Source organism: Triturus cristatus, chromosome 2_1 (genome assembly GCF_964204655.1).
Source record: "Triturus cristatus chromosome 2_1, aTriCri1.1, whole genome shotgun sequence".
NCBI lineage: Eukaryota > Metazoa > Chordata > Amphibia > Caudata > Salamandridae > Triturus > Triturus cristatus.
This window is the reverse complement of record NC_140581.1, coordinates 485898223-485921781: the sequence shown is the minus strand read 5'-3', so window position 1 is coordinate 485921781 and position 23559 is coordinate 485898223. Positions and strand designations below refer to the sequence as shown.

The 23559-nt window shown below is 45.8% G+C and overlaps 1 protein-coding gene across 2 annotated transcripts in view; it reads left to right on the top strand.

The window, feature by feature from the left end:
- UTP15 (UTP15 small subunit processome component) overlaps positions 1-23559 on the top strand; it is a 360659-nt gene that overhangs the window by 39664 nt on the left and 297436 nt on the right. For both annotated transcript variants that reach the window (XM_085632333.1, XM_085632332.1), the window contains exons 6-7: positions 9950-10128; positions 11415-11540. In XM_085632333.1, the coding sequence (XP_085488459.1) occupies positions 9950-10128; positions 11415-11540 (305 nt within the window). The remainder of the gene's footprint in view (positions 1-9949; positions 10129-11414; positions 11541-23559) is intronic.

Here is a 23559-nt window from a genome sequence, read left to right as displayed (position 1 = left end):
AAACGACCTAACACTAGTGTTCTGGCTTAGTGGCTGCTCGCCAGCTACCACCCCCAGACATGTTTCTGGACCCCTGGGTTGAGAACCTCCCGCTCTCGGGCTCCTGAAATAAAGCAGATCCTGGGCAGAGGTGCCTAGCCTCCTCCCCCAGAATGGACAGGGTTCACAACGCAGAAGCTTCAAAGGTTTGCCGCCTTTGTGAGCTGACCCAGCCATTTGCTGCTCCCAGCAACTGGCCTCCACCGGTTCTAACCCCAACTTTGGGAGGGAGAATCGGCGGGAAAACCACCTTAGCCAACTCCACCCCTCAGGTTGAGGAGGCGAAGCACAACTCTCAGACCCCGCCATCTTGAAGATGGGGACCCAGCCAACCAGGGAGAGGCTTATGCCCCCTCCCACTGGAGGGTGGCATAATAGGGGGTGTACCCACCCCAAGCGGGAGACCCATTGGTTCCAACCTGTACCAGGACTGAAGAGCCATGCTGAAGGAAGAAGAGGAGGCCACCAAGTGCCTTGGCCCCAGCCCAACCAGCCAGTCTCGACCTGCACCAGTGGAAACCTGGTGTGTCCTGCTGCCAGCAACCCCCCAGAACCCAGAGGACCTGCCCTGCCTTCCCTACAAAGACTCTGTCTCCCGTGAGCACTGGACCTGCTCAAGAACCAGACTCTGGCTCCGGCCAAATCCACCAGTCTGCACTGCTCTGCACCCGATGCCCACTGCCCGAGTTCGAGTGGCCCAACACCGCTAGGAGGTCACCCCAGTGAACCTCACCTGGGATCTGGTGATCTCTAACCTACCTCAAGCTTCTCGACAACGCCTGCAGCCTCTATCTGGAGGGTCTCCCCAACCGCGAACAGAGCTGGTAAGGAAACCAGATGCCCAACGGCCTTGGCTGGCCCAACCGACAGTGCCCATCCGAACTTACCTCTCCAACCGATGGTAGACTCAAGGAAGACTCCCTGCCCGAACCTGTAGTGTTTGTTCCCACCGGAGATCTCCTGTTGAAACCAGTAGTGCACCCGATGCCAAATCCGCACCCTGCCGCCACTGTGGGTGCACCTTGTGTGCTAACTCGGATTCCCCCTTTGCCCTGAGCTTAAACCTAGGAGCTTTGCTCCCTCAACCCCATGGCTTGCACGAGAGCAGCCACCAAACAACGGCTCCCTAGCCCTATAGGCTAACATTGGGCCTCAGCACTCTGCACCCAGTCGCCCTAGTACCACTGAGGGTGCTTTTTGAGTGCATCCTTGACCCTGGGGTAACCCTTGTCCTAACTCCAGAGACTCAACCCTAAAAAGCGATTGCTTACCAGCAAACCAATAATCTAACTGTTCTCCATAGGATTGCATTGACCGTTTTCCTCTGAAAAAGTTTAGTGTTGAGTGAAAATGGGTAGGAATGCACTACTTGCATGTAACAGCGCCATTACCCCATAGCGTCTTGGTAGTTGTACTTCGGTTGTACGTCACAACAGCACGGACGATGCCTACAACGTCACTCGGAGCAGACCGATGTGACCTACCGGCGCGCAGGGGTATTGCTTGAGGAAAAATCTTCTTCCAGACTGATGCCTGGGAAATTCAAAGTTAAGGAATCTGAGGCTAGATCATGTCTTTACCAGATATTGCGTTATTGAAGCTAAGTAACTTGTCCTTTTACAACCCTTGGCATTAGAGCCTCTTTCAAGCAAAACATCCCTAGCTTGTACTTAAATGTTTTTTTTCTTTTTTTTTTAATTGATATTGTTCATGTTGGTATTTTGAGCATAATCTTTGTTTTTAATAACAGCAGGCCTACCCCGTCCCACCATGATTTGGATTACTTAGTTGATGTCTCTTCAACAAGGAGACTTGAAAATTATGCAATAAAGCTATACGTTTTGCAAAGGCAAATATATTTTTAATCTTTTCCATGCTGGCAAACATTAGCATACTTGTTTTTCTCATGATGTATTAATATGAGCAACATAATGTCTCAAATCACATACCACGTCTACCTTCTAAATCAAAGTGTTGCCCAATCCTTTTTCAATAGTTTAATTACTTGTTATTAATCTGAGGCTATGCTGATCTTTCTTCCCATTTTGCTCACCTGGCTTGAATGGCTTGAATGTCTATTGAGTGGTGAAAGGGGAATGGTTGTTAGAGCTGCATTCAGTATGAGCTTTGGAGAGAGAGAGAGTGAAGTGTTAGTAAAACAATGGATTAGACAAGGTGCCATCCTGTCTTGATCCTGATTAAAAAAAAAAAAAAGCAAAAAGGTGAGTGGGTATTGTTTCTGTTCGACCTGGCATCCTTGGCGTGGTTTCCCCTGACTTTGCCTCCTGACCTTCTGTTTCGTTGAGTTCATTTTTGCTGGCTTTATGAATCTGGGCTCTTTAACGCGTCTAACCAGTGCTAAAGTGCATATGCTCTGTAATCTAAACAAGTTAAGATTGATTTATCCACAATTGGCATATTTCATTTACTTGTAAGTTCTAGTAAAGTGCACTATATGTTCCCAGGGCCTGTAAATTAAATGCTATTAATGGGCTTCAGGGCTTGAAAAATCCACTTGCCCACTTGAATCTCGAGCAAGATTTATCGAGGACAAGCTAATTTTATGGACTACTCCTTTCTGGCGAGTTGAAAATCCTCTAACTTCACGGAAGAAAAACTGACTTTGACCTCTGTCTCTGAAAGCAGAGCAAATGTGACAGGATAACAAGATTTAAAGACCTCTTTATTGCTCGCAAAGTGAAAATGCAATAAAAAAATGCCATTAAATCTTGCTGTCTTGTCACAGTTGTTGGCTTTCAGAGATAGAGGTCAAAAGTCAGCTTGTTTTGTTACATTTATTTTTCTTTCTAAGACTTAAGTTAGAGGATTTTGTAAAGTGAACTGTGTGACAATTGAACTGTGCAAAACATGTTAATTGAAAGGCTGTTAGATGTCAGACTTTTTTCTAAAACAACACTGAAATAGCTAAGTGAACTGTTCAAACATTTCAAATATATTTCAGTAGTTATGAAGACCCGTTTGTGTAATTCTGTGGTGAAAAAAATATTTGTATAGCATCAAAACAAATTAGAACACTTTACTTGGTAATGTGCACATTTTAAATATTTTTGCTGAAACCCAATTTCTGAAAATTGTTTATGCGCTATTATCAGTAAAACTACATGTTAGTGGGAAAGTTTTGTGGCCAATGGAAAATATGCAATCTGTAAATGATAATGCATTACCATATCCTGCTTTGGTAATATATTTATGAAAAGTGAGGTTTTTAGACATGATTTGGGAATTATTACTGCTCCTGCCCAGATGACAAAGCTATTAGTGAACTAAGAGGCAAGCCAGAAATCAATTTTACCCTATATATGGGCTCGGTTCTTGTTATACATGGAGCAAACATTTAGTCTAGACAATGAAAAGAGTTTTTTTTGTACAGCAGAAATAGTGAACTTGCATATTTGAAGGTGCTCTTTTATGGAATAATAAAAAAAAAAAAAGGCGGCTCCAATAAGACGAAATATTTGCCTAGGATCACACAATTTGAGACCACTTCATGGGTCAAATACATTACAGTTAGGTCGAGTAAATTATTAAAGTTACTAAACCTGTAGATCTAGTAAAATGTTTGATTTTTCGAGCCCTGGGCTTGCAGCACTGATTGTGCCGCCCACTTCAGTAGCCTTTTAACATAGCTGAGGCCTGCTAATCCAGAGCTTGTGTGTGCAGTTTTGACCTGGCAAGTTTACCTACTTACCGAGCCCAAACCTTCCTTTTATTACATGCAAGTCATCCCTAAGATAATCCTCTGCAGACCTATGGGCAGGGTGCAGTGTATGTAAAAGGAAGGACATGTACTTTTGAGTTTTATATGCCCTGATAGAAAATAACTGCTACATTTGTTTTTCACTACTGGAAGGCCTATCTCTCCCATGGGTTAACATTAAGATTACCTTAAAACATCTTTTAAGTGTAATTTCCAACTGGGACACAATAGAGATTTGGAGTTTGGTGTAAATCACAACTTATGGTGGAGGCGTATTTTCAATTGAAAATCTGTAAAAGCCACTTTAGAAAGTTGGCATTTTCTTGCTTAACCATTCTGTGCCTCTGTCTGTCTCTGAAGACACGTCTGGGCGTCCGTTGCGCTTTGTGTTTTCCCTCTAGACAGACTCACAAAGGGAGCTGGTGTGTGATATTTGTATTCTGATGGCCCATCAACAGGCTGATGGGCCTTTCCAGAGTTAGATTGGGAGGGAGGAGCGGACACTTGCACCTGAATAGGGCTGTGCCTGTCCCCACACAAAGAGCTACATACTCCCCTGGATTGAGTCTGGAGCCTGAGGAGGAAAGGCAAGGACCTTGTGATCTTCAAAGACGTCTTTGACGTCTCTCCCACTTCAAAGGCACATTTGGGTTGAAGCACCGGACCCCTGACACCACCAAATCATAACTCTACAGGAACCAAGGACATTCTGCCTGGAAGAAGAGCTGCTGTGCTGTTTGAGGGACTGCCACTAGGCTACCTGCTCTGCTATGTTGGCCTGCTCCTTCTTGCCTGGGAGTGAGAGGGGCTGGACCTGCTCTCTACATTCTTGAACCCAAGATTCTCCAAGGGCTTGTTTGCTTGCCGCCTGTTTTCTAAAGTCTCAGGGGCACAACAGACTGCTTGCTACTCTGCTGGTACTGCTGGACTCTGCCATCTGAGAGTCCTACCATTGCCTGAGGTGCCCCTTTCCAGTCTTGGGCCTCTGAAGTGGGTTCTGAAGCTGTTTTCTTCAAAAATCTATGTAGTGGCCCCTTTGCGGCGATCGGAACCGACTCATCGCCCTCCAACGCAGTGCTGATTTCGACACGGGTTCCGACTGCGAGGTTAGACCATGACGCTTCGCCGATCCTTCAACCACTGTCTGCAAGGCTCGACTCCCAACGCATCGATTCGACTGCGTGGAAAAGACCGATGCATCATACACTCAGCGTCTATGCTTTGCTCCATACAAGGTACTTATTTAGCGTATCCCGCATGGGTTCTGTAGCCAGCCTGCCCCCCATCAAGGTCAGCGTGAACTTTGGATTGTACAGGTCCCTCGCGATCCCAAGTAACCTTTAGACTGCTAGTGACTTATAAGCACTGATTTTCAATAAAAAAAAAAAAAATTGGATTGATTTTCAAGAAAAAACAAACCAAGATGGCATGAATGTTTACAGTACCAGAATCATATAAGATCAGCGTATTGTGGTTACCAGATTATCATTGCTGTATACAGAGCTACAACAACAGGTACATTCGTGTCAGAAACAGTGATAGCAGTGTGGTCGTCTACAGATGTAGCGGCAATCTATATAATCGAATAGTCAAAAGACAACATAAATATACCCTCACCGTACAGATAACTGGAGAAACCCACCCCCCTCCTCACCCCAGACTCAGTGCATTATTAACATAGCCCATTGGTCAGTGGACAAATTGGTTTCTGGTAAGGAGACCAGGGGACTAGGCTTTTAGGATTAAATATCCCAGCTCTATAGGGTTCATGTGCGGTCTGTTACTTGGTTGTGCCCATAGTTTTGCTAAGGAGGCTAAGAGTATCCCAGAGTCTCAGTGCAACAAGGGTTCAGTGGAAATAAACTGTTCTAACATCGCATCCCACTCCAACGAAATCCAATTCTTCCGCAGTCCTCTATTTTCCTCCCTCCTAATTTCCATGCTTTCAGCTCTGCCCCATCATACAACTTCACTATGCCATGCAAGAGCCTTCGGAGGCAGTGCAGCTTTCCATCGCATCGTGATTGACCATTTCGGCAAGACACTGTTTTTTGCGGTCTTGTTATACTCCGATAAATATTCTAAACTGGTATGGAGTCCTTTTGTGGTGTTTTTCACTGTGTTACTGTAATTTAATTTAACGTTGTCTCTTAACATAAGCTTGACTGCTCTGTGCCAAACTACCAGAGGGTGAGTACAGGTTAATTTTGGTTGCGTATCTGACTTACCCCGACTAGGATTATGGTCCCCACTTGGACGGGGTGCTTTTCCTATGCCAACTAGACTCAATTTATAACAGTTGCCATGAATACAGTTGCATGGGTGCTAAGTTTGGGCTCCCATAAAACTTGTGGGCACTTTTTTTTAGGTAGAACCTGTAACAGCGTGCATGCGCTGTTCTGGCGAAGACTTTATGTAGGGGCTTTTGAAATCTGCCCTCACACTCGCACACGCTCGTGCGTGTGCTTTTTCTTTTGTCCTACGCTATTGGCTTTTGCGTGTGTCTTTTTAACAAAGACAGCACGCAATTGGCCAAAGGCGGGCGCATTGCTCCGCCCATGGCCTATTGGTGGCGGTTATCCGCACGGCCGCCATGTGGTTTCAATTATCATGCCCAGACACAGGCACGATAATTGAAACCACATGGCTCGCCGTGACGCGCGCGCTCTCGTGTCTTCGGGCTGTATTGGTTCTGGCGCTGTTATGCAGTGTGCATAATATACTGATTTAGTCATTCCCGCGATCCTTTAATATGTTTATGTATAAAAAATGAAAACCGGACCCTCTTTCATGACTGAGCCCTAATGTCTATGCAGATTTACTGCTGCCCCTAAAACTCATGTTTCATCCGTGGGTTGAAGCCTTCTGAGTCTCGGTGGTTGGGTCCTATTTCGTGTTGACTGTAGGAAACGAAAGGGCGAAGAGCAGCCCCTAGACTTCAGAACACCATTTTTTCTACGTGACGGTGTGCCCCAAGAACTTTGTGATAGGCCACCACTATCATCAAACAAGCATTTGCAATGCAAAGGTCTCGCATTTCATGAGTTTGAGCTATTGGCAATGTAAATGACAATGCCTTTTATTTATATTTTGGTTTATAAACCATAAATAAAAGGCATCGTCATTTACAATGCAAATAGCTTAAACTCGCGTAAATGCGAGACCTGTTGCATGGCAAATGCTTGTGTTTTTAGTTTATGAGGACAAGCTGAGCTTCCAAGTTGAGACTCAGGCAGCACAATGCATAGTGCAAGTGAGATTTCAGATGCATGCTGGACCCTGTATTTCCTTTCAATTATAAAGGCACTTCCTTCACCATTCTTTTTAGTTGCCACATTAGTGAAGAGTTTGTTTGAGTCTTCACGGTGTTTGCGGCACAAAGATCTAGATTGTTTACACACTGTTTGTGATTGAGCACATAATTGTGAGCACGCACTGCTTGGGTGTTGCACTGTGCCTCCCTCGCAGCTCTCTCTTACCATTAAGAGGAGACCGTTCTAGCCGGCCAGATTGGGTGTGAGGTCTTTCGGGTGTGAGGTTGTCTGTGTGTCTGACTGTACGTGCCTCTTCGTGCGTTTGTGTATTTCTTTCTGTCTGCCTCATTGTTTTTTACTGGAAACCTGAACTTTCATTCCTTTTGGTCGACAGCTCTCTAGCGCCGAGATGTCTTTCCATCTGCGGTGGACGCTATAAGAAGTGTCAATATTATTACTCTTACAAATATTTTGAGTTGCTTTTTAATTAGACGCTGTCTGAGAAGAGCAGACACATCTTGTGCTCGCCGGCACAATTTTATGCTTAACTCTCATATTCTCCGTTTGCAATATAACTCGGGAGTACATTAATGTACCTTATTAAACACAAATTGTTGCGTTTTATATTATACATGCCGAAGCACAGTGTTTATGATATATATTAAGCATGCTGGAATAACCATTGTTTACATTACATATATTAAATCTGCTGATGTAGGTACTGTATACGTTAGCTAGTATTTCGACAAGTACGACAGTAATATTTACTAGAGGGTGTAATGATTTATGCAGTACTAAATATTCTAAGTAGGCGGCGAGCTGGGTTATAAACTTAATACCCAAGCCATGTACTTGTTATGATAGACTACAAGTACTATATACATATTTTGTGAGAGATTCGTTATTCGCTGCTTAAGAATTAAAACCCATGGTCTTACGGGAGTCATACTGGCAACCTTAGAAGCTGGAAGATAGCTCGGTAGTCCGGAGTGCCTGCTGCAGAGTTGCTGTTGGATCGACTCCCTCAGAACCGAACTCTGCTTTCATCCTTCTAAAATCACTGCAAGGGCCATTCCAGCGGACGCGAATCACGCGCGTTATTCTAGTGCCAAGAGGCGGTGAGCACTGTAACAATAGCCAGTATTATCAGTGTTTAAACTCACTTTCATTATGTACTCGCGTCATGTGTTTTCGGACTACAATTCTTCACCAGGGAGTGGTGCACCGACCCTGGAGACCTCTCAAGCCTGAGGGAAATGTTTACTTCAGTGGGGAGTTCATTCATGGGCGGGAGTTCCACAGACAATAAGCATTTAAATGTGCCTGAGCAGGGAGGGGCGCGAATTCCAAGGAGGGGGCTAGTGCGATGAATTACTAAGCACAAAGAGGCGTTTTGTTGGCCAGGGGGTGAGATTTGTATGTGTAAATGGTAATTAACACGCACTGTGCTGCATTTCTCCGTGTTGTAAATCCATGTCTCTTCCTACCATGTTCTCGAAAATCGTATCGCTGATTTTAAAGATACATGTTCCAGTGCAACAAGAAAGGCGGATCTTCACAGGCAGCAGCCACCTCGGGCGCAGCTGCAAGAAAGCACGGAAAAGTTGTCTTTTTTTGCCCTTCAGGTTTCATTCCTTCCATGTTGAACCATGTACTTACTGGCAAGTGTCTGCACTCTCCTAAACAAAGTCTGTTTATCGAGACTCAAAAAATGTTTAGAGAGTTGTAAATCTTTTCAGTGACTTCATGCATATAAACTCCTCTTACTTGTCAGTGACCAAACAGCTGCCTGAGTGAGCAAAGGCCAGACGCACAAATAAAACAAGAGTAATACGCTGTCTGAAGTAAAAAAAAAAAAAAATCCTTTACGGTAATCTTGCTCAAATTATCCCAGTCACCTCTGCCAGTGTTGGGAAGGTTGTTCAACAATCTCAGGGGTTGGAATGTCAATAAACGGGGTCTCCCCTCCCCCTACCTAGATAGGCGCAAGGGCCGGCAGTCAGAGCGCTCAGGCCCGTAGTATCTGTATTTATACCGCGCTGTGCATGAAGAGGCGAGGCGCTGTAAAGTGGTGCTGCGCGGCACTATGACAGCGCTCCCAAGCGGCAGGAGCAGTGCGGTCTTCATTGGTGGCCTCGGTTTGGCAAAGTGACAATCACCCTGCGAGCCACGCCATGGAGAACAAAAGCCATAATTAAAGGTAAACCGCCGTGCTGGAAGTGCTGTGTTTGTCTCACTGAGCAGCAGCGTTTGACAAAGTGAGAGTCACCCTGCGAGCCGCTGTGGAGAGAGAATAAAAGGAAGGCGGGGCCGCCATGATGAAAGATAAAGCCGGCCTCGGAAATGCCCTACTGGAAGTGCTCTGTGCATCAATGAGCGTGTCCTGCCTGCAACAAAAGCTATTTAAACAAGCATTTGCAATACGATACGTCTCGCATTTACGCGAGTTTGAGCTATTGAAGTAAAAGACAATGCCTTTTATTTTTGTTTTTGTTTTAAAAACATAAATAAAAGGCATTGTCATTTACAATGCCAATAGTTTAAACTCGCGTAAATGCGAGACCTATTGCATTGCAAATGCTTGTTATTTAATGCGAAGTCTGCCCATCGATTGTCAGCTTTTTTCCTCCGGTACCTGGGTATTGTAGTCTTTTCCTTACATCAATCCTGTTTATTCCTTTATGGATAGTTGTACAATGAAGCGATCTAGTCTAGTTCAGAAGATTGTTACATACATTTAGTTTTTTGAGTTAATGAAAGAAGTTCATGTAAAGAGCTCTGTTAAATTTACCTATACATGTGTATACATAAAAATAGTGTTTAGCAAATGTTTCTTTTGTTCCCAAGTGATGCTGGGAGCCTAAAAAGTGCACATCTGTTATTTTAAGTATGCTTCTGTTGATTTTGATTTTTTTGTGTGTGTTTTTTCTTTCTTCAGAGCTGTGCATGTTGTAGACTTTACTTCGGATAAATATAGAATTCTTTCTGGATCTGATGATTACACGTGTAAGTTGTGGGATATTCCAAACTCCGTAGACCTCCTGTCCTACAAAGAACACACAGACTATATCCGGTGTGGCTGTACGAGCAAGCTGAATGCAGATCTCTTTGTAACCGGTATGTTGGCAAAACGTTCTTTCCTGCATTGTTCAAATAGGTAGGTTAGGCACACAGTTTTTTTTTTTTTTATATATTGACTGTTGTAATGATTGTGCAGGAACCTAAACATTTCTGGCATCTGTGCTCTGTACAGTGCGTATGTATGTTGTGCGATACAATAATGTCTGGAAATTAGACATTTGCATGTAACATGACTCCTTCAAAACTGCAAATAGTTACAGAAGAATCTCTAGAGGTTCATTTCGAAATTGCAAACGGTGAGATGTGTGTCTTATGGATAGTGTGCAAACTCACCCAAGCACTTTGATACATTGGGTGTGACATAGGGTAGGCCTGTCAAACATCAGTTTTGAGGTAAAATATTCTCGTGTTCATGGATATAAGCCCCTGACGAGGTATGCAATGAAACCAGAGAGAGACTAAAAACCCACTGTCATACTGTTCATATGATTTTAGACCACTCCTTTGGCTATATCGAAGAGGCAAAAACTGACTGTTTTGCAGTATGTAATAGGAATCTAGTTCAGAGATTAGTAGATATTAGTATTGGAGGTTTACACAAATAGGGGGCGGAAATAACATTAACCTTAGATGGAGACTGTTGAGCACAGTGTGGCCATTCAAGAGTGCATGCAGTTCTTTGTCAACAGTCTCTTCTGAAAGAGTAGATACTTTACTTCGAAAGGGTGATCTTGTAATTTCAGTTTCCAGTAACTCTAATAAAGATATTTCTGCTAACAATTTCCATTGTCATTAAGTGTCGGGGTTAAGCAAAGTATGTTAATTTATAACTAATGTGACTTCATAACTGATTTGAAGCTGAAAACGAGTGTTAAATATGATTCATTGTTTGGAATTAATAATAGAGGTGTGTGAAGTTACGAGCCCAGAATTCCTTGTAATGCTCAAGGGATACTGATGATGGTAGAGGGTACATCTTGACTAAAGTGCGCATTTCTTTTTTTTTTTTTATGGCTGTCCTTTTACCCCCAAAACATGTTAATCATCTGTGGTGAGCAAATAGTATGTAGTAGCTGATTTTTCTCACTGTTCCTAATTGCTCTTTGTTTAGTATCAAAGTCATAAACTCTTTAACTTGATATAAAGGTTAAAAAATTAGAACCCATGTTTGCATTCATTACAGCTTGTTTTGATTTTTTGTTAATTATGTATTAAAAATCGTGAATTTTTGCTTCTTCCAACTTAGTTTACATTAAATTGTGCAACACTCTTCTAATAGCATGAATTGACCCTAACAAATGCAACCTTTCATAATATGGCAGGTTCTTATGATCACACTGTGAAAGTATTTGACTCAAGAACTGAAAAAAGTGTCATGACAATGGAGCATGGGCAGCCAGTGGAGAGTGTCCTGATGTACCCCTCTGGGGGCCTTCTGGTGTCCGCAGGTACAAATTGTAATGATTGCTTTTTTATTTTCTGTTTGAAATTACCTCTGTTGTAATATTTGCATATGGGAAGCTTTGAGATTGTAAAGCAATTGTAGATATATTCTTCAACTTAGTCTCTCTATCTGTCATCTAATCATAGGATATTGGTAATTATTTGTTCGAGGCATATGAGCTGCAGATTGTACACTTAGCATAGATCGCCATCTGGTGTTGGGCCCGGATGTTTGCAGTTTGTTTTTGTTCCTTGGACAGTCTTTGGAAGTCACGAGTTCGGTGACTCCTCCTTCGGTCCGTACTGCGCATGGGCTTCGGCTCCATCCTCAGATTGTTTTTTTCCGCCATTGGGCTTGGATGTGATACTTCGTGCTCCGGCTTCGAACTTCTACGGTTCCAGCCTCGACGGAAAATCCTCGTTTTCTTCGAGTTTCTTCATCATCATCTTCATCTCTCGAAGCGGCACTTTTCTCCATCCCGTACATCGGCACCGGCCTTCGGGCCCTCCTCGACTCCGGTCCCGGCCGATGGAAAGGACTCCGTTCAAAAAGTGCCCAAAATGTGGGTCTAAATTTCCCCACACCGACCTCCATCAGGTGTGTAACCTTTGCCTCTCTCCAGAACACGAGGTCAGAGACTGCCCCGCCTGTAAGTCTTTTCGATCAAAGAAGACCATCCGGGATCGAAGAGCTCGACGCACCATGGCGCACTCATCGTCCGCAGCTCCACCGGACATCTTCGGAGACGGCGCCGAAGCTTCGGGGCAACTACACACCGAGCAGGAGGACGACGTCGTCAGCGCTTCCGAGGCCGACGACTCCGACGAGGAGGACATCACACCGGCGCAGCGGGTCGTGAGTACTGTACCCCCTCCCACCGCCGCGCCCAAAACCAAAGAGACTCCGGTTACACCCTCGCCTGCAGGCCTGGGTAAAACCAAGCACAAAGCTTCTATCACCCCACCTTCGGGCCCTGTGTCGAAGCCTCTAAAGTCTCACGGCAGCTCGGGCTCGAGCCAGCTGACGCCTGGTGCCGAAAAACAGCATCCGGCACCGAAGAAAGTAATACCCAGCTCGACCCCGAAGCCACCGGTGCCGAAGCCTGGACTCTCGGTGCCGACCAAACACAAACACAAATCAGTCGGCACCGACGCTCCGGCGCCGAAAACTCCTTCGACGCCGAAAAAACCGGAGGCCCCAAAAAAGCATGGCGCACAGAAACCATCGAAGCCCTCGGTTCCGAAATCATCGGCGCCAGCGGACAATTCGGCACCACTGGCTCTGTTTACACCAGACCCTTTGCAAAAGACTCTATCTAAAGATCCAAAGACTGGGCTATTAACTTTAATTATCAAGAAAAGACGCCTTGACACTCCGGCTCCTCCTCCACCACCCAAACGGAAGGACTCTGCTACTTCTCCCCTCAGAGTGCCCTCCCCACTACCTCCTCCCCTGCCTCCTCCACCCCCTCCCCCTCCCAGGTCTCCGCCACCATTACCTCATTACTCTCCGACCCCGTCCCCAGATCCGGACGACGGGGACCCGGATTATGACCCGGCGGACGCCCCAATGGACCCCACTCCACCGGGGACCCCAGACCCATGGGAAGACTACCACAACCCTGACATACCTGATATGCCTCAGGACGACCTATACCCATCCAGGCCGTCTCCTCCAGAGGACTCCTTAGGGTTTCATCATTTAGTGCAGAGAGCAGCACACTACCATGGGGTGGACATGCACAGCGAACCAGTAGAAGACGACTTCCTACTGGACACATTTGACATCCAGGACAAATCCACGTCTATTTTGCCCATGCTTAAGGGTGTCACCAAGCATGCTGCAGAGGTGTTCAAAGACCCTGTCAGGGCCAGGGTACTGAACCCTAGAATAGAGAAAAAGTACAAGGCGGCACCCACAGACCCTGCATACATTAAGGGCCCTGCTCCCTTAGGTTCCCTAGTTGTCTCCACAGCTAGAAAGCGGGCTAACTCCCAGTCCTCAGGAGAAGCCCCACCGCCAGACAAGGAATCGAAACTTCTAGACGCGTCTGGCAAACGCACCGCCTCCCAAGCTGCAAACATGTGGCGCATTGCAAATACACAAGCGCTACTTGCGTGCTATGACAGAGCACACTACAACGAACTTGAGGCTCTTATGCAACACCTTCCCGAAAAACACAAGCGCAGGGCTCATGAACTGATACAGGAGGGTAAACTAATTACAAACACCTCCATTAAGTGTGCCCTCGATGCAGCCGACACTGCTTCTAGAGCCATAAATACCAGTGTCCTGCTTCGTCGCCATGCCTGGCTCAGGATCTCAGGGTTCAAGCCTGAAGTCCAGGCGTCCATACTCAATCACCCTTTTGACCAACAAACTCTCTTTGGGCCAAAGGTAGACGAAGCGTTGGAAAAGATGAAAAAGGACACAGACACAGCAAAGTCTATGGGGGCACTCCAAACACAAGCCTCTAAACGCTCCTTTCGACGCTCATCCTTTCATGGCACAGGCAGAGGCTTCTCCACTGATAGCGCCTCTACCTCCTACAAGTCCCCTCCTCAAAATACCTTTTCAAAGGGCAACTAAAGGGGTGGTTACAGAGGCAACAACAATAAGGGCAGGAGCAAAACTAACACCACCCGTTCTGCTACCCCACCCGCACAATGACTTCCCTCCGCTCCCCCCAGACCATCCCACTCCGGTCGGGGGCAGGCTACAAAACTTTATCCACGCATGGGAGTCCATAACATAGGACAAGTGGGTGACCCAAATCATTCGGTCAGGGTACTGTCTCGAGTTAACATCCACCCCACCCAATATCCCACCAAGGCACCGTCCAATGTCTCAAGAACATTCCACACTGCTCAAACAGGAGGTATTCTCCCTCCTTCAAAAACACGCTATAGAGCAGGTTCCCGTCAATCAGCAAAATCTAGGGGTCTACTCCCTATATTTCTTAATACCAAAAAAAGACGGGACCCTCAGGCCCATTCTGGACCTCCGGCCTCTAAATGCCTACATACATTCAGACCATTTCCACATGGTCACCCTACAACAAGTCCTCCCGCTCCTCTGTCAGGGAGACTTTCTCACTACCTTGGATCTGAAAGACGCATACTTTCACATTCCAATACACCCCTCTCACAGGAAGTACCTCAGGTTCGTGGTGGACGGGCAGCATTACCAATTCACGGTTCTCCCCTTCGGGGTTACCACCGCACCACGTGTGTTTACCAAATGCCTAGCGGTAGTAGCAGCACACCTCAGACGTCAACATATTCACGTCTTCCCTTACTTAGACGACTGGCTGATAAAAGCCACGTCCTACCACCAATGTGTGCAACATACAAACAGCACGATCCAACTGCTCCACCAGCTAGGCTTCACGGTGAACTACCAAAAGTCCCACCTCATACCATCTCACACAAAGCAATATCTCGGGGCCACTATAGACACCTCCAAGGGTATTGCTTATCCAAACTCAGCCAGAATCACAAGCATTCAAGCCTTACGCAAAACATTCCTTCCTCAACACTCTTCCAGCAAGAGTGTTTATGAAGCTCATAGGAATGATGGCGTCTTGCATTTTCATAGTGCCCCATGCAAGACTCCACATGCGTCCACTTCAAGAGTGCCTAGCACAACAGTGGAACCAGGCCCAGGGTCAGCTGACGGATCTGGTGTTGGTGGACGGCCGCACACATCACTCTCTGCAGTGGTGGAACACCACAAACCTTTCCAAAGGGCGGCCTGGACCCGGTTCCTCAGGTGATTCTAACAGCGGACGCATCGCTCTCCGGCTGGGGAGCGCACCTCCTACACCTCACAATGCAAGGTCTATGGACGCCACAGCAAAAATCGCTCCACATCAACCATCTGGAGCTCTTGGCGATCTTTCTAGCCCTAAAATCCTTCCAAAAACAGATTTCGGGCAAAGCAGTCCTCATTCGCACAGACAACATGACTGCAATGTATTCTATCCAAAAACAGGGGGGGACACACTCTCCCCAGCTCTCCCGCTTAGCCCAGAGCATATGGAGATGGGCAATTCCCCAAAACATCTTTCTCCTGGCACAGCACGTTCCAGGCGTACAAAACACCATGGCAGATCTGCTCAGCAGACAAACGCAACAACTACACGAATGGGAACTGCATCCACAAGTTCTTCACCCATTCTTCCAACAGTGGGGCATCCTCAGATAGACCTCTTCGCCACCCACGAAAACAAAAAATGCCCAAGCTTCGCCGCCAGATACCCACACCCATTGTCCAAGGGCAATGCGATATGGATGAACTGGTCAGGCAGATTTGCATACGCCTTTCCACCTCTCCCACTAATTCCATTAGTGGTAAGGAAGCTACAACAACACCCCCTCACACTCATTCTAGTAGCTCCAACGTGGGCCAGGCAGCCGTGGTACACCACACTACTACAACTATCAGTGGTACCACATCAAAAACTGCACCTATCCCCATGCCTCCTAACCCAGAACCATGGAGAAATCGGGCACCCGGACCCAGCTCAGCTCAACCTTGCGATCTGGCTCCTGAAATCTTAGAATTTGGATACCTTAACCTTCCCCCTGATTGCATGAACATCATCATGGAAGCCAGACGTCCTACCACTAGAGCATGTTATGCCGCAAAGTGGAAAAGATTTGTAATTTACTGCCGTAACAATACAATCAACCCTTTAGATGCATCCATACAGCACATCATATGCTATCTGCTCCATCTTCACAGGTGTAACCTGGCATATTCATCCATACGCCTACACCTAGCAGCGATCGCTGCTTATCTACAAAACAGACAGCATTTATCACTGTTCAGAGTGCCCGCTATTAAAGCCTTTATGGAAGGCCTTAAACAAGTAATTCCTCCCAGGGCACCACCTTCCCCTGTATGGAATCTAAATTTAGTTCTTACACGGCTAATGGGTCCGCCTTTCGAACCAATGCATAAATGTGAGCTACAGTTTCTCACCTGGAAAACAGCTTTTGTCGTAGCTATCACTTCCCTTAGAAGGGTTGGTGAAATACAAGCGTTCACTATACAGGAACCCTTCCTACAAATACATCACAGCAAGGTCATACTTCACACAAATCCGAAGTTTCTGCCCAAGGTCATTTCCCCCTTCCATCTCAATCAATCGGTGGAATTACCTGTCTTCTTTTCGCAACCTCAATCTGTTGCAGAAAGGGCCTTACACACACTCGATGTTAAAAGGGCTTTGCTGTACTACATACAAAGAACGCAACCCTTCAGGAAGACTAAACAATTGTTCGTTTCCTTCTCTCCACCACATAAAGGCAACCCCATCTCTAAATCAGGGATAGCTAGGTGGATTGTAAAGTGCATACAAATTTGCTATCAAAAGGCAAAAAGAACATTATCTGTTCCGCCTAAAGCCCACTCTACAAGAAAGTTAGGGGCTTCTATGGCTCTTCTAGGGAACATACCCTTAGATGACATCTGCAAAGCAGCCACATGGTCAACACCGCACACCTTCACAAAACATTACTGTGTAGATGTGCATTCCAAGCAGCAAGCTAGGGTGGGCCAGGCTGTACTAAAGACACTTTTTCAAACCACTGCAACGGATACCGGTGGTCGCCGCTAAGGTTGGGTACTGCTATATAATCTATGCTAAGTGTACAATCTGCAGCTCATATGCCTCGAACGGAATATGCTACTTACCAGTATGCATCTGTTCTTGGCATGTAGAGCTGCAGAGTTGTACACGCCCACCCGCCTCCCCGGCTACCTGTATCCGTTCCAGTACATCTTATTTAGATACAACACACATGGGTTTCTCACTGTTATTACTACGCTCCATCATTTCCCTGTTGGCGAAAAACAATCTTGAGGATGGAGCCGAAGCCCATGCGCAGTACGGACCGAAGGAGGAGTCACCGAACTCGTGACTTCCAAAGACTGTCCAAGGAACAAAAACAAACTGCAAACATCCGGGCCCAACACCAGATGGCGATCTATGCTAAGTGTACAACTCTGCAGCTCTACATGCCAAGAACAGATGCATACTGGTAAGTAGCATATTCCTTCACCCTGTATTCTGAAGCAGTATGTACATTGCCAAAAATTAAGGGAGTCCTATGGTTTGGTCTGAAATCCTGACAAATACTCTAGACATCTCAGCAAGCCACTTGCCACAGGCTGGTGACAGCTGTCCTGTGCAAGAGTCTTCATCACTAAGTGTCATCCCAACTCGGTGGATCTCATCTCCCCCCCCCCCCCCCCCCCCCCCCCAGCACAAGTGTGGGGTTTTCTCCAGGGAATATGATTTCATGTTGGAGACCAAGCTTTTTATCTAAAAGAGACTGCATATTCAATCCTTAAAATCTCTGAGGATGGAGCTTTTTTCCTAAGCAGTTAACATTCACGTAAGTCTTTCTTTGCTTCAACATGCTGTCATATGACCGGCCTTAATAGGCTTCACAAGGTCACATTGTAAGGATAAGGTCAATGACACTGTTGTTCACATGATATGTAGTCTTCTCTGTGTCTGAGTGTAGTCAGTTGTTACTAATAGTCATTTACCACTGTGTCCCTTTGCTACGAGCACTGGTGGTCTCAAATTAATAAACCAGTATACTTCTTTAGTGCATGTGACACAAGGACTAACGAGTTAGGCTGTTGAACCTCACTTTAGGAGGTGGTTGTGAATTTCAAACTCAAAAACAGAGCGAAGCAGTTATGTAAAATTGGATGTCTTACATGGTAGGCTCTAAAATTCAATAACATAGGTATTATGATATCCTGTTGCCGATGGTAGGAAGCTGGGTCTTTATGAGATATATCAAGTCTGATTGGTCCGCCTACTTTCTTGCTGGGGCGACTCTATGGTTTTCGGGCTTTGTAAGTAGTCAGTAATCTTATATCAGGGTGTGGGGGTGCCACCTTATTACTAGATTTAGGGGCGTTACAAGGGAGTGACAGGTAGGGACCAATGGGTTCCTTGCCTGGGGTGTCTACACCTTCTAATGCCACCCTCCTGTAGGAGGGTGGGCATAGGCCTAGCCCTAATTGGATAAGTCACTCCATATTCAAGATGGTCGGCACTGAAAAATGTGCTTCACTTCACCTCCAGCACCTGAGGGGTGGAGTTGGCGAAGGGGGCACACCTAGTTTTCCTGCCGGTTCTCTCACCAGAAGTGGGGGTTTGAACTGGGGGCTGCCATCTGCTGCTATCATCAGAGGCTGTGGTTGCAATACAAAGGTGACAAGGCCTTTGAAGCTTCCCTCTCGATCCTTCTCCTCATCCTGGGGAAGTCGGTGTGACACCTCAGCCCAGGATGGGCTTTTGTTAATGGCCTTAGAGAGCAGGGCTTCCATCTGAGGTGCCCTCTGGGTACATGTTTGAATAAATCCCACACTGGCTTCAGAGTGTTTTTTTTATTTTTTATATTTTGTTTTTTAAAGGAGTTGTTTGGTACTAAACACTCCTGGGTTCAGTGAATTTGAAGTTGTGCCAATTGTGGTACAGTTTTAGGGAAGGCGCTCTGGCACATGGGACCTGGTTGGCAGGGACCCTGTGCACTTTCAATCGAAATCGGATTAAGTTCCAGGCAAAAAGTATGGGGCTAACCATGTCAAAAGAGGCCCTTTCTTCCAGTCCCCGAAGAAGTTAAGGCCATGCTTGTTTGCCTCTCACTTACTTGTTCAGACTTACCACAGGCCTCTCAGATGGCTGATGAAAATGAAAGGTGAAAACCCCAAACTGTTGAGGTGATCCTTGACGCTACAGGGGATGGACTTTACAGAAGAACACGGACCTAGAACTGACCATGCCAATGCAGATGGCCTTTCCAGGTTCTTCCACATAGAATATGAAGACTCTCTGATTATGTTAGTTTCGTCCACTTTAGTTTTTTTCTTGGGGGGGGGGGATGCGGGTGTTATGTACAAAAGTGCCCCTTTTAGACATGGTCACCCCCCATTTTTTGCCTGGTATTTGATGTGAGTTTGACTGGAATTGAACTGGGTCCCTGCTAACCAGTGGCAGATATCTTTCCCAAAACTGTACCATTGCTGCCCCCAATTGGCAATACGTTTGGTACTCTCTGTAAGTCCCTAGTAAATGATCACCCTATTGCATAAGCCATGAGATGCTAAGGAGGGTCCTTAAAGGCTGCTGCACAAATTGTGGCAGCCTAAGGGACCCCTCACCAAACACATTCAAGACTGCCATTGCAGACTGCGTGTTTTGGTGCTGACAAAAGTGAAAACACGAAATGACACAACCCCTAACACTGCATGTAGTATTTGTAAGTCTTACAGCCCTAAGGCAGGGTGCTTAATATTACATGTGTGTGTGCATACCTGCATGAACAGATATACCCCTGTGCTGATCAGTACCATTACTACCAGTGCAAGTGAACAGGGAAGCCAGTTTAGAACATGCGGTGAAAATGACTTACCCAGCAACATGATGGCTTCACTAAAGGTAGGGATGTTTGGTATCAAACATCTTGTATTAATAAACTCGCACTGATTCTAGTGTTTGATTTATTATTGCATTCACCCAGAGGGCACTGTAGAGGTACCCCCTGAAAACCTACCAGCCCCTGGTGTGTTGGCTGACTAGTTTCTGCCAGCCTTCTGCCAAAAACAAGTGTCTGACCCCCAAAGGTGAGAGCCTTTGCTCTCAGGAGGTCAGAAACAAAGCCTGCACAGGAGGGTGATAACACCCCCTCTGACAGGATGACCTGCTGATTTGCCTTCCAAGGCAGGGAAGTTTCAAAGAAGCTACCGCCTTTGAAAGTCAAGTCTGGCACCCCTCCCAGGAGAGGAAGCCGACCTCCTTTGTCCAGACCCCTTTGGCACCTAGACAGGTGGGAAAATAAGCTAGTCAGGTAGGTGTGTCACCCCCAAGCTGGTACCACTCCTAAGGTGGCCTAATCTGAAGTGAGCACGACTTTTCAGAAGTGGCCATCTTTGTGTTGGCAAACATAGGATTTCTCATTCAGGGTTATTCACACTTCCCATAGGAAGTGGTCAAATAGGGGGCGTAATGACCCCAAGAGTCAGTAGCCCATTGGCCACTACCCTACACTTTCCTAACACCCCTAAATGCAGTATTTAGTGGAACCCCTGGTACCAGAAAATCAGGTTGTGCTGACCTGAAAGAAGAAGACTGACGTGAAGAGTCACAACCGACTTGCTGCCAAGCCTCCTGGCCTGCCTGCTGACTTCAACAGTTGCGCCACAAGACGACTTTTCCTGCAGCTGCTGAGTCTCGAAAGCCCGGGAGACTTGCCAGCACTTCACCCAGGATCCAAGACCGCTTGAGAAGCAGGCATCAAAAACCTGAGAAGACTTCGTGTCCTCAAAAACCTGATGCATTAGAGTAACAATGGGGACCTGACGCTGTTTTGCACTCCTGCACTCTCCTGCCCTAGTGCTGCTGGCGGGTTTCTGCTGGTGCTGCCTCAGACCTTGGCCCCCACTCACATTAACTCCTGGAGACTGGTTCCATAAGTCACTGTACTGTACCTGAATGCTGCACTTACTTTTCCTCCCATGGGATAACATTGCAGCTTCTGAAAATGGCACTGTTGACTTTTTAAATACAAAAGTAATTCTTTTGAAAAACGTACTTACCTGAACTCATTGAATCTGGTGCCTAAACATAAAGATACCTGTTATTTGTATACATTGGAGTGGATCTCTTTATTGACTTGTGTGTATCATTTATTGACTACTGTGTGCAATTGTAGATGCCTTGCACTCTTCTCTGATAAGGCTAAAGCTGCTTGACCACACTACCCCCTCCAAGATCACCTTGGGATTGCTAGAGCAAGCCCCTGTCCACACATAAGGGAGCCCCTGGTCTCTTTGCATGATATGTTCCATTTTGATATATCATATAAAGGGCCAGCTTCCTACACCATGCCAAAGCTGAGGGCCTTTCTATGTTTTTGACTTAGAAGATGAAGACTCTCTTGGGAAAGGTTAGTCTCATTCTCTTTTGTTTGGAAGGGGGGTTGTGTTGGAAAGTGCCACTTTTTAACATGGTCACCCCCACTTTTTGCCTAGTATCTGATGCAATTTTGACTGAAGTGCACTGGGTTCCTGCTAACCAGTTCCCCAGTGCCTGTGCTCTTTGCTAAAACAAGGTAACTGTTCAATGGTTCCACAATTGGCAATACCTTTAGCCCCCCCTGTCCCTTGTAAATGGTACCCCTGGTACCTAGGACATGGGTACTAAAGAGGGTCCCTAAGGGCTGCAGCATGTATTATGCCACCCTGAGTGACCCACCATCAAACTCATGCAGACTGCCATTGTAGGCTGTGTGAAATGGCCCAGAAAAAAGTGGAAGCATGACATGGCAGACACTTAATGAAATATATGTAGGTCACCCCTACAGCAGGCCTCACAACCCTAAGGCAGGGTGCATTATATTACATGTAAGGACATATCTGCACGAGCATATATACCCCTGTGCTCTGTAGTTCAATTGCTAGATAGTACAAGTGAACATGGAAGCCATCTTGAGTACATGTACTGGGCACTGGTCATTAGGAGTTCCCCAGCTACATGATGGCTTCACTAAAACCTTTTGTGTTTGGTACCAGCCACCTTGTCTTAATAAATCCCTGCTGATGCCAGTATCATTATTTATTTATTAAAACATTAAGCTAGAGGGCACCCTAGAGGTGCCCCATGAAAACGTACCAGTCTCTTTTTTTTTTTCTTTAAAAAAAAAAAGTTTTTATTGATTTTCAAAGAGAGAGAAAAAATACATATTTATCCGACATGTTGGGGGTACATTATCGTACACAAATGTACTATATTGACAATAGCATGCAATGGAAGAGACATAAGAAACCCTACCAGCCTCTTAGTGTGCTGGCTGACTGGTATCATCCATCCTGCCACCACAGACTTGTTCCGGAGCCCCTGCAGGTGAGACCCTGTGCTTTCTGGGGCAGGGAGAAATGCATGCTCTGGAGCAAGGTGTTTACACCACCTCCAGCAGGGTGGCTTGTGTGAATCTGCATACCAAAGCCAGGGACTTCAAGACCCCTGCCGCCTTTGTTATGGGAATCCGGCTTCCCAATACCTGGGAGATGCCAACCCTGCCCTGAGGTCCAGTTGGCAGCAGGCCGGGCAGGGAATTAGCAATGCATGTAGGTGTGGTGCACCACCAGGCCAATCACACCCCTAAGGTGGGCTGTCTGATGTGCCCCATGAAAGAAGAATTCCAATCTCTTGAGTTTGGTGGAATTAGGAATTCTGGGACAGGATTATGCCCATGGGGGTGTAGTGGTCCCAAGGGTAAGTAGCCCATTGGCTACTAACCTTCACTCCACTTAACTACCCCTACATTTTTTGTTGAGTTGGGCCCTGTAGGAAGGTGGCTCTGTATATACTATACCAAAGTGAGGTATAGTGTGCGGAGTCCAGTGGAACCCAAAAGGTAGGAAGAAGTAAAGTAGATAACACCTCACTCTCTATTTGTGTTTGTGTGGTCGAGCAGTAAGGCTTTATCAGAGCACAATGTTAAGCATTTGTTGTACACACTAAGTCAGCAAATGAATTCACGCACTCAAAGGCTAAACTTCAAACCAATTGTTTTTATATAAAAATATTTTTTTAGATATTTTATTTGCTAGAACCAAGCAAGCCTGTCACAGGTAAGTGGTAAATAATTTGCAGTAAATATACAGTTGTAATACAGATTGGATTGTAATTGTATATGCACTTAGTTTTGATTTACAGTTCTGTTACTGAGAAATGCAATGCTTTGGAAATACAGTGCATATACTTTGAATTGGCTTTTTAGTAAAATGACCAGTACATTACTTTCAGACTACTTTTCTTACACAGTGTAGTATACCTGGATACTACACTAGGACATTTCCTGTAAACAGGTAAGTAAAAGCTTTTGTGTTATTTAGTACAGTTGCAAGAGCTTTTCATAGATTTTCCAACTCCACACTTCGAAACTTTTCATAGAAAAACAGTCAACATTATCCTATGGAGAACAATAGTGTTA